Source organism: Aphelocoma coerulescens, chromosome 3 (genome assembly GCF_041296385.1).
Source record: "Aphelocoma coerulescens isolate FSJ_1873_10779 chromosome 3, UR_Acoe_1.0, whole genome shotgun sequence".
Taxonomy (NCBI): Eukaryota; Metazoa; Chordata; class Aves; order Passeriformes; family Corvidae; genus Aphelocoma; species Aphelocoma coerulescens.
The window spans coordinates 62,200,156-62,217,010 of NC_091016.1; the positions used below are offsets into that span (position 1 = coordinate 62,200,156).

General features: G+C 39.7%; 1 protein-coding gene across 10 annotated transcripts in view; it reads right to left on the minus strand.

The window, feature by feature from the left end:
- The window catches only part of HIVEP2 (HIVEP zinc finger 2), a 137,362-nt gene that overhangs the window by 17,136 nt on the left and 103,371 nt on the right, over positions 1–16,855 (minus strand). For 9 of the 10 annotated variants that reach the window (XM_069010539.1, XM_069010538.1, XM_069010541.1 and 6 more), the window contains 3 exons: positions 8,451–8,495; positions 1,565–7,187; positions 658–812 (listed from right to left, as the gene is read on the minus strand). In XM_069010539.1, the coding sequence (XP_068866640.1) occupies positions 658–812; positions 1,565–6,976 (5,567 nt within the window). In that variant the 5' untranslated portion in view covers positions 6,977–7,187; positions 8,451–8,495. Of the gene's footprint in view, positions 1–657; positions 813–1,564; positions 7,188–7,609; positions 7,806–8,450; positions 8,496–16,855 lie in introns of those variants that run through there. The other variant, XM_069010542.1, reaches the window with a different exon arrangement.

The window sequence follows — 16,855 nt, forward strand, 5'->3', positions numbered from 1 at the left end:
AGTGTCTATTTAATTTTCTTTTCTTAACGAATTTCATAAGCCTCAAAACAATGTTAATTGGCTTTCCCCTCTTTGTTATTTGTTTCAGTTATCACTTGAGTGATAGATTGCCATAGTAAAATGAAACATTATTTTATCAACCATACATGACATCTATGGATTAGGCTTAGATGCCATAGATTTCATTGGCATTTTATGTTTTATCTCCAAAATCCAACCTCGGTAAATAATACAATATTACAAGAATAAGACTAAGCATGCCTGGTCAATCCGTTTAACTGAGTGGAGGTACACAGTGCCTAAAAATGGAAAGACATCCTCATGGAAGTCACTAAATACAAAGAAATAGTACAGAAAATATCAAAATGTTAACAGTTCATCCATTTCCCTATGACTTAAAGAATTAAAGTAACAATTTTGAGTGAGTACTCTCACACAGAATGGAAACAATTGTCTTAATAGCAAAGTAGAGCCCAAAGTGAGTATACAGGTACACTGCAGTGCATTTTAAAACTGACACAAAAAAGAAGAGACTTGGGCGCTACAAGACATGGCAGGAATACAGGAGACTGTTCACATCCTAATTCATTCATACTCATTTTCAAATGTCTTTAAAATGACAGGCTGAGCTTGAAATTTCCAGTTATATTTTCTTACCCTCCTTCAAAGATTTTAATTCGTATCGGCTCAGTTTGTTTGGATGTAATGTCTTTATCTCCATGAATGTCTCCTTTTACTCTTTCTTTTATAATATTCCCCACTACTTTCTTTTCAAGCTTGCTGCCAAACAAGAAGAATGGCTCGTGTTTCATCTGTAGAACAAAGTCAAGGAAGGGTGTTACTGCTGGAGCACACAATAAACACACACTTCATTTCAAATACTTTTAACATACCAGGTCAAAACCAAACTCTCATTTTGGTGCAACTCTATACGGTGAATTAATCTGTCCCATTTAATTTGACAGAGAATAAGAGAGGAGGCAACACGGACAAATTTTTACGAGAGTCTTGACAGAAAAGACAATACTTATCTTTCCTCAGAAAAAAAAAATCATGGAAAATAGATATGGAAAAGCCTCATAAAGTAATTTATTGCCATTACAGAATTTTCCCTGGCACCATTAGCAAATGCTTAATCTGTGAGGAAGAGTCAGTATGTAAAAGACATTAAATGGATCTGAAAATCCTTACTCAATTTTAGCTTAATCTTTTCTTACAAATGCATGTGGATGTTTGTGTCTGACACTGTTTAAATCAGGAAAAACCAAGGGCAAAATAAAAGGAGATAATGTATCAGGCCCTGGCACACATGAAGGGAGGGCTTTAAAAGCCCCACTTTTTACATCTGATTTTGAAAATGGAGACAGAGAGAGAGACAGCAGAAGCAGCAGAGCTTGCAGAAGGATAAACTGAGTCTCAAAAGTTGTTTTGGGAAGATGTCACTGTCTGATTTCCCAATGGGGAATCTTTTTAAAAAAAAAATCATTAACTTGGATTTTATAGTTACTAGAAATTTCTCATATAAACGTATATGAATTTAATTTTATTAAAATTTCTTATTTACCTGAGCAAACTGCTTCCATGCACTTGATGATGTCAGTTTACCAGCTCCAGGTCTGTGCATAGCAGCCAGGGTGTAGATTTCCGTGGTGGATTTTTGCTTGGACCTCAGAAGTGCTAAAGTGGTCTTTGTACTTAGCCCAGATGGGTTTGGGTTACATGAACTTATACACCATGAAGCATAAACAGAAGCTTTGAGGGTTGGTTGCTGAGTGTAATTGGGTTTTGTATAGTTTAAGAAACACCAGCTCACAGTAGTCGTAGTACGCAGACTTGGGAACTGAAGGATCTGATGAAAATCTGCTACATCTGTCAGGAGAATGGTTGAGGCTGTGACTTTCCCAACAGTATTAGATGACATCTGGACTAACATCCCAAGAGGCAATTTTTGATGTTTCAGTTGGTCTTCTGTCTGAATTTCTCCTGGTGGCAATGAAGACCTCTGTGGACTCATGCTCATATCTGAGGCTGTTTCATCCACATCCAACTCTTCTGGTGAGTCTCTTCCTTCAGATGGGCCACTGGACTTCTGTCCCGGTGATGTGGAATCAAAACTGGGAAGTTTCTCTCTGCTCAGTGGGAATGCATCAGCTCCTGCCATGCTGACAGGGGGGAAATCTTGAGATGATGAGGATGACAGCGATGAAGAGGATGACATGGATGGCACACTTTCTTTTGGCTCAGTAGCACAGCTCTGTCTTACTAGTTGAGGCTTCTGCATTCTTGGAAAATCTTTCTTTATATCTGAGTTAGTTAACTCAACTGCACTTAGTTCCTCAACTATCTGCCCATACATTTTTTCTTCTTTGACTCGTTTCTGCTGCTTAGTCTCCATGAAGAGCTCCAAGCTGCTGGCAGGGGAAAGCATTCTTTTGCTTCCTCCCAAGGTAGAAGCCATGTCAGAAGTAGAAGGCAAACACAAAGGAATTGGTGGCTCCAGTCCAAGTGGAAGTGTCTGCGGCACTTTCCATAAAGGATATTTTTCTAGTCCTCCATGATGACCCAACATCTGAGCTATGTTAAATCCAATTCCTTGCATGGTTGCATTAGTTGCCAATGTTCTTTGAGAAACTGTCTCATCAACTTTACAAATTACAATTGCAGGACTGTTGCTCTGTCCAAGGATCTGGGAAATGCTTGTGTACATGACACTACCATAAGATGGCACATGGGTTTGAATCCTAACAGGAACAACTGTTCCTGGCAAAGGCTGTACAGATCCATCACTTGGGGAGTCAAAATCTGTCTGAAGATGCTGCTCAGAGGAGGTATCTGTTGGTTTAATGCTATGGTCTGACTGGTACTTAGCAAGAGTATTTTTTGAATAGGGCCCAGATGTTCCTGAGTAATGCTGGTATGCTTGCTCTTTAGCATGCACATAATCAGCTGCTTTCTTTCCAATAAGCTCTGGTGCATGTTCCAGGTGATAACTTGGAGGAACGTCTGTTTGGAAAGGCTGTTTGATATAAGATTTCTGCAGCTGTTGTACAAATTGATGCTGGAAGTGCAGAGGTTCTGTGCAGGACTGCCACAAGATAGGCTGCTGAGATGGTGGTAAGTGAACCATGCAGACAGCTGGATAGGGGAACTGAAACAAGGTGCTATGAATAGGAGGAAATGGGACCTTTTCCTGATGTGCAAATAGCTGCTGCTGCTCTGATGGATGTTTGTTAGGAATATAAGGTGCTTGTTGGATTAAGGGAGTCCTTAACATTTCCGGGCTGTCTGCAACAAGAGCCTGTTGCTGGGCAAGGTGGGATGAGCTATTACTAAGCTGAGCACAAGAGCCAATAGCCTGTTTTCCAGAGTCATCTACCTGAATGGGCTGAAGTACAGAGGAAGGGGAGTGATGCCAGGCAAGCTGGGAAGAGCGAAGACCAACCTGTGAATGCTCCATCTGCTCCTGCTTTATACTTTGTTCTGTGCTCTGATCAACCTGGGAAATCTCTGGAAAACCACTGAAGGAAGCTTGGCGAACCAAGAAGCATTTCTTTCTTTCTCGGGATGGAGACAATGCCACAGTAGGTGTTCCAGCTGAAGAGGCATGAGACAGGTTCCCATAGTCAAAGGATTTACTTCGGATCTCTGGGATTTCAGCAGCATGAGGACAGGGCATCTGTTCAGATGAGCAGCGTCTCATTTCCCTCTGATGGTGATGCCCAGGGACGGAAAGTGAGTAAGCACCTGCTGGAACTGTTAAAAACTCAGACTGTTTTCCAAATTCATCTTGTTTGGGAGGTGTGATGAACTTCACATTCTCTTCTCTTTCAAAGGACATTGAAAAACTCGAACTGTGAGACAAATTACTTTCTTGGCTAGGGCTGCGAGAGAGGCTGGTACCTGTAGACTCAAAGCTAGATTCTCCAGAGGAGTGCTCCATGTCAGCCAGTCTTAAACGCTTCTTTTTGGGTGGTAGCTTTTCAGCTGGAAGTTGAGAAAGGGTTTCACTTCTCTGGGGCCACTGGAATTCTTCAGTGGGTCTCTCCTGCTCTTTACTCTGCACTTCTTTATCTTTTTCAGGCTTATCTGGCTCCTCTGTGACACGAATTTCAGGTACCTGTATGTTGTGCTGGCGAACCAACCTGGGCTGCATATGACATGGCTGAGGCTGCTGGGATGGGGATGGCTTACCGGTGTCAACATTTTCCATTTGTGGAGCTCGGTCTGGGCTCATCGGGGACTCACAAATCTCACTCTCACATGTTTCTGATGGTGAATAGATCTTTTCCTGCTGGCATGCAATATGTTCTGTAGATTCAGACCTTTCAAATGAGTTTGGCCTACTCAATGAATTTGTGTGCTGAATGACAGAGATGACATTTCCAGGGGGCCTTCTAACCAGTGATTCTGCAGTCTTTTCTTGCTCTGCAGTTAGGGGTGAGTCTTCCAGAGAAGCTGCTGGACTTCCAGACTGCAAGTAAGGCCTGCACATTTCAAAACGCTCCACATGGCAATGGGGAACATTGTCCAGGCCTTGAAGGGCAAATCCACTTCTTGGCACTTCCTGAATTTGGGATTTGGGATCCAAGTCCAAAGGTTGAATTCCTCCAGGGGTGCCAGTTGTACTGCTGCAAATCATAGGACTGTCTTCCTCATCTCCAACACTCTCCTCTTTCCTGCGCTTCCTGTTTTCAAAAGTTGTTCCAAGCATGGATGGCACTGACTGAGATTGTCCAAGTGGATCAATAAAAAACTCTCCCCCCTTGTTCATCCCACCTAAGGATGGCGAGTCCCTGTAGTTCTGTTTCTGAGCTTCAAATTCTTCCCACTTTCTGTAGTGCTTTCCACTGGCATCATAGTCATAAAAGGTCTTGTCTCCTTTCTTCTCTTTCAAGGATGGTCCTTTGTCACCTGCTGTCTGTCTGCTGGAAGCAATAATGATATTTTTCCCTGGTCTTCCATGATAGTCTGAATCTGAGTGCCCCTCCTGTACAGATGGCAGTTCAAAGGCAGCCTGCCTTCTTAACATCCTTTGGTGGGATATCCCCACTGTCCCAGGATAAAAGACATCATCAGAGCCAGTCATCTTCTCATCAAATGAATGGCTTCCTCTCAGAGATGGGGGAATACTTAGGCTGTTTGCAGAAGAGGTTGGCATGGAGTTACTTCTAATAAGAGGAGAGGAATCTACTGGGGGCTCTAGAAGGACAGGCACATCACCCTGCTGATTGACTTGGTACAAGTTGGATTCACTTTTGATGGATGATGTGGTCTGGGATTGTCTACATTCTGTATTGCTGCCTGGATAAACTTGTGTAGATTTAATAGTGCTCAAATTACTGGAGTCAATGAGTTCCTCTTTATTTGGAGTCAGGTGAGAAATGTGTTCCTCAAGCATCTTGATATCTAATCTGTTATTTAAAAGAGGTGATGGGTCTGTTTTGCCCTTTCTACCCATTAAACTGTGTTCCTGATTTGTTGTGGCTACAGTTAGTGCTGTCCTTTGATTAATCCTATAGAACTTCCCAAAAATTATCTCTTCATAAGACTTTGCATTAGTATTTGGTGGGCTAATTTGCTGCTCAGCGCTTTCTGAGCGGGAAAAATAGCCAGAGTCAGTGCTTCCTTTACTGTGGGGGCTCAGGAGGTTTAATGACTGCTCAGAATCTTGTCCTTTCTTCTCTGACAGTCTTAGTGCAAGTCGCTGTTTAACTGTGTGAGAGTCATCAGACTTGGTACTTAAGGATGGGGTTTGCAACATATCAGAGCTAATATATGGTGAACTCTCACTTGGTAACTGGATCCCACTTTTAGGGATAATCAAAATGGGGACTTTCATCGGCCCCACCAAGGACTCTTCCATGGAGGAGTGAAAACCACTCCTGCTAGCAATGTCCAGTGGGAGCTGCGAGATGGGGCTCAGTTTGTCAGACGCTTCCACTAGGAGTGAGGTCTCCTCATCAGTGTCTGTGCTCTGCTCACCATCTGAATGTATTTCAGCTTCCACATCGATGTAACTGGCATCAAGGTCCAATTTAGAGACTGCTGACTCTGTGAAAGGTACCAATCCTGCCTTAATTGCATGGGCATGTGACTTCCTGTGTTTGTAAAGGTTGCTTTTTGTCTTGAAGGAGAAACCACAAGGAACACAAGGGTATGGTCGCTCACCAGTATGAGACCTAATATGCTTTTTAAGTACACTAGGTTTGGCACAGGCCCGATTACAGTAAGGACAAATATACTTGCCAGGCTTTTTGGGTTTGTGCTCTTTTTTGTGAGCATCTTCTGATTGTTCTAAAGATTTCTGTGAATATTGGCTGTATGCAGGGTTCAAACTTGAAATCTTCTTCCTGGAGAAACCTCCACTATGGCTATGCATATGAAAAGGAAACAAGTCCTCTGAGGCAACTGATTGCAAGTGGCTAGGAAACTGCCATGGAGGGCCTTCCAAGCTCTGATGTGGCTTTATGTTGTGCAAGAAGCCTTGTGGCAACGAATGCTGTGGAAAGGAAAGTGAATGTTGACATGAGTATGGGCTTGGACAATGCTGAGGATATTGCTTCTCTGTGACTTGCTGTGCAGCTTCACTTGATGATACCAGTTTCCCAGAACTAAAAAGTTGTGCTGATGCTGTGTTTCCTATTTGCTCGTGATCTACTTGTGGTTGCCGCTGTACTTCTTGACTGCCGAAAGTGCTCATCTTAATAACAGCTGAATGTTCTTGCCTCCATCTACTTGGTACTTTAGCAGTTTCTCCAGACCTTGAGGTAGCTTTTTGCCCTATAGCTGTGTCCCCAGAGTCCATTTTGTTACACAAGGTCTTAAGTGCTAGTTCACTTGAAAGCTGTGCAGACACATGGAGTGTGCCCAAAGCTGTGCTTTTTAAAGTTTTGTTGCTCCCATTTTTCCAGGGCTGTTGCAAGTTCACAGACTTTTCTTTCTCTTTGGAACTTTCCACGCAGTAGTCTATAGGCATTAGATTTGTGTCTGTACACTAATGAGAGTATTATACAGTTCTGTTCATGGCATGAACTTTCCTAAACAGTTTATTATACATTTGCAAAGACTTGTTATAGCATTTGGACATGTTCCATTGTTATTAAATAATGAGATGCAGAATGATCCAGAGATATTTATGATCTCCTAGAGCAAAGTTCTCTTCATCTCTTCCATGGTGACACAGATATCTGTACGGAAATATAAAATAAAAAAAAAAAACAAACCCACACACACCAGTTAGTACAGCCATACTAAACAACACTTTCAGTGCAGTCCGTTGCACTTCTATTTAGCCTTACATGGAAATTACTGAGGGACTTAAGCAAAGGTAACTACATTTCACAAAACTCCCTTTTGTGAGCAGACACAGTAAAGACTGGCTCCAGAGACTGCACACAAGCATAATCACTACCCAACAGCAGCTCTAGAATAGAAAATAGAGACCTACACTTTCCAAATTAAACAGTAGCTTTGGAAGGCTTTCAGGGGACAGTTTAAAGGCTTTGTATCAGAAAGTCCACCACATACTTTCAAAGCTCTTTCAGCAATCATTGCTGAAAATAGAAGCCTAACACTGTGGGTGGGAATTACCTTATCCAGTATTACTCACCTATGGCTCAGACATGCACTTTAGTCACCTGGCCTTCCTCTGAAGTCAAAGGAGGTTGATCAGAGAAGAAATCTTTCCATACCATGATAGGTGCTTCTGACACAGAGGCTGTCTATGTGCATGGCTCTCCACTATGGAGATGCTTGTTTCTCACAATCCACTAGGCAGAGTTCCTTGGGGTATATACTGAATATTGCTAAAAAATTACTGAAGTGAGGTACTTCTTACCTTAGATCATCTAACTGTTTTTATAAGAAGGTGGTGTTCACCATTCTAAGCTACTTTTAAACAGTTAAAAAAGAGACATCAAAGAGGCATTTCAAACACAGCACTACTGGTACTTTTCCCCAACTCCATCTTCCAATCACTACGTTAAATTTTAGTGAGAAAGTCTTGCTGGGAGTAAAGGATGTATTAGAGACCGTGTTTATGTGACTTTAGCATTTTAGATTTCACTGATGAAACAATTCCATCCAGGTCTACATGCATTTTTAATGCTTAAATGCAATAGGTTTCCACAGGTCTATTATGAAGACCAAAAGCTCAGAGGTATGATTTTCATAGAAAAGTATAGCATTTGAATTTGAAGCAGAATCTGTGCTTTCTGTTTTCATACTATCCAAACACAGAACATTTTCTGGATGAAATAATGAGAATTATAAAGATAATCATGATTTAATACTAGCAAGGAAAGAGGTAAAAAATCAGTGTTAGAGATATTGGAATACTTTTCATTCCTACAGTGGAGAAACTGAATTTGGCTCATAGAAACAATAGCAAAGTGCAGGAAAACACACAGGTAATAGGCATCTACAATTTTTTTTCATTATAAAGTAATTACCTGCATCTTCTAAACATCTAATAGGCATGACTATCTTCAAAATTCCTGTGGGAAAAAAAATACAATTATAAGAAATTTTTGATATTAGGTATAGATGATGATGAAAATCTTCTATTCTTTACAGTAGAGGTCTGAAAATTTCATTTACTCATCCACTAGAAAATTTCATGCTGTATCTTGGAGGTCTGAGCAATTACATTTGAAGACTATAACCATGAACAGTTTTAAAGGACTTAGGTATCTAATGTGTAGATGAATAACAGCAAGTCTAAATTAATAAAGTCTCACCTTCCTGAATCAGTGAAAAGAGAGCTGCCAATGTACCTCTTCATTCCTATGCCTTTGTTAAACCCAGATTATCCCTGAATCCTCTTGGTAAATCCCCTTTCAATGCCTCTCTCCAGCTAATACTTTTAGACTCCAGGCCTCTCATTAAATGTTTCAGGGACCAGCACAAACTCCTGGTCAGGGTGTCATCACTCAGGGACAAGAAAATGTAGTGAAACTGGAGTAGGTGTCCAAATTAGTTAACACTTGTGTGATACTGCTAAAGAATATATGTCTGCCTTCTCAAAGAAGAAACTTACAGAAGAAAATTACAGAATACATGACTAAAAGACTTTTGTGACTGCCATGATTTGCCACCTCTGTGACTGTCATCGCACTGCAGGCTACTCCGTATTGTTGAAAAGACCAGCTTGGAGAAGAGGGAGCCTGAACATCATCTCATTGCCTTAAGACCATTTCTCCCATCGAGGAAGGACTCTCCCTTCCAGTTTTCAACAAATCTTTCCTCAAAACCAGATTTTTTTGCCTTTGTTTCATTAAAATGGATGTTTGCTCAATTGTGATAACAAAAGCAACAATGGCAGCATTTCTTTATGGTTTTTATTTATGCCAAAAGTCAGAGCATCTCTAAAGAACAGATCTTTAGAAACAGCTGGAACATTGGTTTCAGAGTAGGGGATATAGACTGTTGTAATGTTCCTCAATTAGCAGCTGTCACAAAGAAGTTAGAGCACTCATGTTTTCTCCATTGAATGACACCAAAAAATGATTAAAAAAAATAAAGTCTATAAAGGAAAAAAATCAACAAAAATTGAAAAATACTTTTTAATTCTTTGTAATTAATAACACTTTCCAAGAACAAATGGTCATTAACAAAGCCTGATAACTTGACACAAATAGAATCACTACCATGCTACCTTTTATTAATTAATTATTTAGTAGTATAAATAATATATCAGTAGTTAGGCCAGCAATAACCGATGGAATGTTGGTTTAGCCAACTATTATTTAATTTTAACTATAGAGAAATCCCCTGTAGTACAAAGTAACAGCAAGCTATCAAATGTAAACCAGAATATTTTAGGTCCGAATGCCATTCAACTTTGATGTGCTAATGGTTTTTTTAAATAACTCTTTTGTCTGATTCTCTAAAATAAAAAAGAAAAATGCAATCCAGGCATAATTTTTTTTTTTTTAATTCCTAATCAACTTCCTCAAATAAAAAGTGTCAGTCCAAATGGAAAAAGAAATCCTTGTGCACGAGGTACAATGTACAGAAGTGGTTAGGACAGAGCAGCTCGGCAGGGGCTCAAGAGGAAGTGGCAGGTAAGTGGCAACCACTTTCAGCAGCTGAGCTACACTGAATCGCAGGCCACTGATGAGGCCAATATACAAGCACAGATGTAAAGGAAAATGTGTGGCTTGGGAGAAGGCAGAAACAGGGACAAGAGTGAACGTTCCTCACTGAAAGAGCATAAAGTTATTATCCATCTTCAAAGAAAAATACTCTTCTCCTTATTAGGCAATTTTGCAAATGGTGAAGGAGAAATTTCTAGAAGATGGGAGTATCCTTTCTTTGCCATACTCCTTTTACTGAGAGTACCTTTATAGAAGTAATCTGCCAGTCACAGCAATGTGACAGCAATGGTTTTATTTCAGCAAAAGATGATGCTAATATACATCCAAAACTTTTCTGTTCTGGACTGAGACCTCTGTTACAGAGTTAAAGCCATTCTGCATTCCCGCAATTTCAGAATTCTGTACAATTTTTTAACCTACACTATGAAACAGGTATAGACTAATTACAGAGATTATTGACGGCGTAAATTTGGCCAGAGCCACTCTCCTGGGGAAAATAAATCCCTTTCCAGAACAAACATAATAATTTCTGGTTTGGTTTGAGCTGCCATCCATCCTGTGTCAAAGATGGCTTTAATACTATTTCTCTTGTTCTTTTTCCCCTCCCTAATGGGAGACTGGCCTAACTGGAGAAATGTAAGACGCTGCAAAGCTAGCTGGCATTCTATCTGTTTTATCCAGTCAAGACTCTATCTAATCTGGCTGCATCCACAGCCAAAGGTATTAAACCAACAACAGACTTCCATTTTTCCAAGTGACTAACGTTTCTCCTTTAGAAAAAATTGTAAGTACACTTTTAAATATTGCTTTTCATCAAACATATACTATTCGATAGACAGAAACTCTTTATATTTCAAGAACTACCTACTTAAAACCAAGGAACTAAGGATGATAAAAGTGCACAATTTTTTATACCTTTGGCACGGCTCAGCTCTGCCGGAGTGAATAAGAGTAGCCCACCTACACGGATCAGAAGCCGTATGGGAGTTGCACGGAGCACATTGTTTGACAGGAGCTGCAAAGTCCTTCCTGGCTGGGGGCCAAGCCAGGTTTCCTGATAGGAATGTGGCTTGAGAGCCAGCTCCCCCAGTCACATTAGCTGTGCTATCTGCCTGCTTCAAAACAGGACATTTCACTTCTATGAAAACTTTGAACATGAGAAGATTATTTGGAAACCAGGAGCTGTATTTATGTCAGATGCACCTACTAAATCAAGATTTTCAAAACTTTGTAGAAAGGAACATTATCCTACTGCTCCTTTTTTAACTAGGGTGCCTTTGTGAGCTGTATGCAGGGGATGTGTATCTGATTGACTGCAGAGCTCCAAGATTATTCCTTTTTTTACTCTTTTTTTTTCAGACCATTAAAATGGTTACACTCAACAGCTTTAAAATAAAATTTGGCAAAATATTACTTTTACTGCTTCTCAATTTGTAGCTCATATTACAGTTCTTGCAAGTGAACAAATTGGAAGCTTATGTCTTCCAGGCTAAATCCTGAGTACACCATACAGAATAAATATTGACTCTAGCATAAGAACTAAGGGTCAGATCCAGCCTTGTTTTAAATCTTTTCTCTCCAGCTCTGCCAGCACAAAGCCAGCCTGAAACCACAGTAACTGGCCCCTGAAGAATTTGTATTCTATAGGACAAGTGTTAGCACAGATAAACTGCAGTGGTTCCTATGAAATCCTTACATTCACACACAGACCACTGCCAAGACCTGTATTAGGCAAGTCTAGTTTCTGTCTGGGATAAGCCCAGCAGCCTTACAAGAAAGGCCACCTCTGAGCTCTTCCTCACCTGCAACTCAGAAGAAAATTGCCTTGGCCTTTCAGGAGAAAGAGAGCACACTTTCATCTTGCTGTCCTACGTTTCCCTCTCTCCTGCTAATGAGATTCCCCGAAGAACTGCTTGGTGTTGATATCCCAGTGAAAAAAAAGACTGGGATTCCTAGTAAAACATGGATTTATAGTTTCTTCTACATAGGCAAGGTCATAGGTGGGCTAAATCTGAAGAACAGCTCTCAACCAGCATCCAGTGTGCACCTCTGAACTGAAAGGTTTAACTGGCATGAAGATAGGTAAGCATTTGTTCATCCTTCTTTCCAAGGTTATATATTCATTCATGGGCTGAGGATGTTATGTAGCAACATAACAAAAAGAATGCAGTCCTTGGGGTGTATAGTTTTGGCATTTTACCCAAATGAAAAAAAAAAAGATGACCAACTGCAAGCTTTTTTATACTACTTGACATCACACTTGCTGTTATTGAATCGTACTAACTAAAAAGAAAAGGAAAAAGAAATAATTTAATTTCCCAGTTTAGCAAAAAGACATCCCATTCCTGACCAGAGAGATTCTCTTTGCATTTCCAACAGCCCCTGGTTAGGGGGATAAGCTGACCATCTGACTGTGGTTTTGTACCTGTCTATTTGAACACCTCTAGGAATGACTGTAAATTCCTATGCCCACCACTGACACTTGGCAGTCTTGAATTGCTGGGGAATGGGAGGATTCCTGGGCTTTTGCTGTAGTTTGGCAGGAGTTGTAAGACATCATTTTGCACATGCAATTCAAAGAAGGCAGCTCTTTTAAAACAGGTTAGATGTATTTATTTTAATCTACCACTTTCTGTCTTGTAACTGCTGTTGTTACCTCTTCACATTTGAAGACACTGCTCTAATTTGTTAATAACTTCCACCCCAGATGTTCTGCTTGCCCTCTGGACTTCAGTGCTTTATTGAGTGTACTGCCACTCTTCAAAACCAGCCAGAGAACCACAGTTTTGGAAAAACCCTGAAATATTTAGAATAATACATATGGGTTTGGGGGGCTTTTTGTTGTTGGGGTTTTTTTTTGTTGTGGTTTTTTTTTGGGGGGGGGGAAGCTGAACTAATTATTACAATATACTTTTTAAAATGTCATTTAAAAGTACTATCCAATACAAACCCAAACACTGCTCAGCGAGTAAACACAGTACACAATGATCTAACAAACTGTACTAAGCTTACTTGAGGACAAGCTACAGGGCAGGATCTGTTCTCCATTGCTATATTGTGCTCACAAGGCTTCCTCAAGAAGCCAGAAACTGAGGGGACTCACTGAGAGGATCCAGTTACAGATACATCAAGGGCAGACTGAAGCCTCACTGTGACCAAACACCAGCTTCAGGCTTTTACTCTCATGAGTGCACATTTGTGTCCCTGGTAGTTGCTGGTTTCGAGGGGCAGATTCTGCGCATAAACTAGAAGTGGTATAAAACCTGGAATTTTGATTTGTGCAATTATTATTTCAGTGCTTGAACTAAATCTGGCTTATATTTTGAGAGCTGTTCTAGAATCTCAGCCACTGAGATTTGGCATGTAACACATCTTAGATAATTGTAGTAGTATTGAGTATTTCATTAATTTTATGCCTTTACCAAATTCACCTTAATCTTAATTAATTCAGATAATTCAAACTATTAGCTGAGACCATTATCAGAGTATGTTGAAGAAAATAACTGGAATCTGTCTGCTTGAAAGCACACTGAAACCAACTAAAAATACAATTAAATCATCAAATCTGTTGTATCCTAACACCTGATAACCCGAACCATAGGATCTTACACCTATTCAGACACTTCATATAAATGTCTGTGTGTACTTGCTGTGAAGAAGAGCAAGGCTCTGAATATGACCCTACTGAGTCAGAGGTCAGGCACACACTAACAGTAAAATCAGGTATGAAACAAGAGCCTCTCATTTGTCTTCAAGAAGCTTTGAACAGATACAAGACTTGACTGGGAGAGACTAAAAGGAGACAAATTATTCTGACAGCAAGAAGGAGAGCCAAATTCTGCTCTACATTAATCTGGTATGAATCTGAGGCAATGAGTTGCAAATCCAAGGACATAATTCCAGATTTACTCCTCATAAAAACAGTCAGACCCCTTAGGTTTAGGCTTTTACATCCTACATGCTAAATATCTGAAGTTATTTTCCACAAGGTGAAAATAAACTAATCCAACACCTCTAAGATGTCTACAGAGAAAAGTGTAACATATATTGCAAGAAATGTTCAATTACACAGTAGTAAAAAAACATGGGCGATTTTCATTAAGAGATGTTGGTTTGTATCATAAATGCTTTGAGTACAGCTGCAGCAAAACACTCAGTTTTTGCTACATTAAGTATCTCAAATATAATTTTAAACTGCCACTCTCTGTAGAAAAATAGTACCAACCAAAAACCTTAACTTCAAATTGAGTGTATTTTAGGAAGCCATAGAAGAAGTCTAAGCAGAAATGCTTTAACACAATGCTTTTAACTACAATGACAAGGATTGCTCACTGAAAAGTAGATCACTATTTCCTGTTTCAGCATCATACACAATATACACATTACTACCAGATGGAAAAAAATGTATAAAAAAAGCTTTAACGTTGCCAAAGACCAGTTGAACACTTATTTCCACAGGATGAGTATTAGAAGAAAAAAAAAAAAAAGAGAAAAAAACTGTGCAGGCACCAAATTAATCTTAAACACTTCCTTTATAGGTAGGAATTTGAAAACAAATCACAATTCTTCTCCTTGAACTGAACAAAACCCTGCTATCAAAGAGATGCCAAAACAGCCAACAAGTCAAACAAACTTGTCAATCAATTAGCAGTTAATTGATCCCTCTGATCCCACTGCTTATAATGGATCAGGTAAATATTTTGTTTCTGGTTGCCTAATCTTGCTGTGCACTTCAAGAGTCTGACAGAGCATGTCAGATAACACAAAATCTACCTGTTCTGTCTGACTGCCTTCTGACATGGACATCCTGAATCTGTCTCTACACAAGAGCAAAGGATTGGGATTATTCAGATATAAAACTAAACAAGAAAACTAAAGAACTATGTAAACTGCTAATCATTTCACACTGGTACTTATTTCCTTGGGGAACAAGTTAAAAAATGTAAAGAGTTTAATAAAATACCAATCATTTCCCACGTGGACCTTAAAATGTAATGGCAGAGCAATGGCAGATCTGACAAGCAGTACTCCCAGTATTATTAAAATTTCAGAAGGCAACAAAAATACCACAATGATTTTGCCCTGCCCACCCCCTCCATCCACCCCCCCCCCCCCCATTTTCCTTTGAATTGTAGTACACAGTGACTTATGAGAGTGAGAACAGCTCCCATGCAGAGAACTGCCAGAAACTGATGCCCATCACTAAGGACCTCTTTAAACACCATTTTGACGGCTGAAACAAGTTTTATATGATACCTAATTCCATTGGCGCTATCTGCAGAAGAATGAGTGTCTCTCAAGGGTGAATTAAGTAGTAAGCAACAGTATTTACTAAATACACATTAGCAAGGCATAGGAGTATCCAAATCAGTGCCGAGATACAAATGAGCTCTTAAGTCTTGGGCTACTCTCTATCACCAGAAACTCAACTTTATCTCACTTTCTTCTGAGCCACAGCAGTTGAACATAAGGATACTGTGCCAAACCATAGAAGTGTCAAATAGTTTCCAATGACTGTTTGTAGAATTACTTTTCTTTGCACACCTGCCATTTAGAAAAGGAGTTTTGGCCCTGCCCAAAAAGGGCTAAAAACCTCTGAAAAGCAAAGGCTCAGATACTAATCAATGATGCTATGTGATGCCACTGGGATTGCAATGAAAGTTTTGCATTTGGAAGAACTGGTGAAAATTACTGAGATTAAAGAATTTTTTTCTCAATTCAACACAAAGAAATGTGTTAATCAGAAAGGGAAATTTCACACCTAATAAAGGACAGATTAAGTAAACTATGAATTTAGCAGCACTTGGAAAGGATAAAGTGTATGCAAAGACCAAGATTCCCACACGGATGTGGTTTGGAGTCATTTGTAGACTTGTAAAACATCACCTACAGTAAGAAGGGTAAGAACATTTTCACTGGAGAGTTCAAATTGTTAAAGTTTTCAGATATAAGAATTTTCCTAACTGAAAGACATGCATAGGCTGAAATGCCTCATCATTTTCACACAAGAACTGCAAACGGGCAGCCACTGGGGAGAACACAGCTGTACCAGCAAATCCCTGTTAGGATATCATTCAACTTTACCCCGAGTTTTCCCAGGAAAAAAACCACAACAAAATTTGTGTAAATATAGCAACATTTTTAGGTACAAAGTAATTATTCTTTTCATGCCAAAAGGAAATAGGAGAAAAACATCAGGCCTTTGCCTAGAATTTTCACCTCAGAGGGAAAATACAACTTAATTTTCTGGGAAGTGAGGTTTTTTAAGTTAAAAAGTTACACAATCCTAATTATGCAACTGCGGCAGATTTTGCGAACAGCCATGCCTCCTTTCACACCATGTCAGAAGAAACCACTTTCATTTCACATGAAAATATCAGTATCTTTCAAACACCACTTTGAATGAGCAAATGCACTGCCTCCGACTGAAACCCTCACCCTTGGAAGAATTACATAGGAAGACATTTATAGCATCTGAGCTTGCATTTGTTTTTCTCTCACACAAATTATTATACAAGCTTATTTTAAAACCTGTCACTGTTTACTAAGCTCTGTGGTCATCACATGTCAAAACAAAACCACACACATGCTAAACATCAGCAGCATGTTCCTACTACTTTTTTTCCACTTTTTGCCCCCAAATGGGTCTTCACAGCAGTTTTATTTCAATCCATCCTGAATACTTTGTAAGAGTTCAGCTGAGATCAGCTATTAAGCCTCACATTCTAAATATCGCACAGATGTCACAACAGTCACTA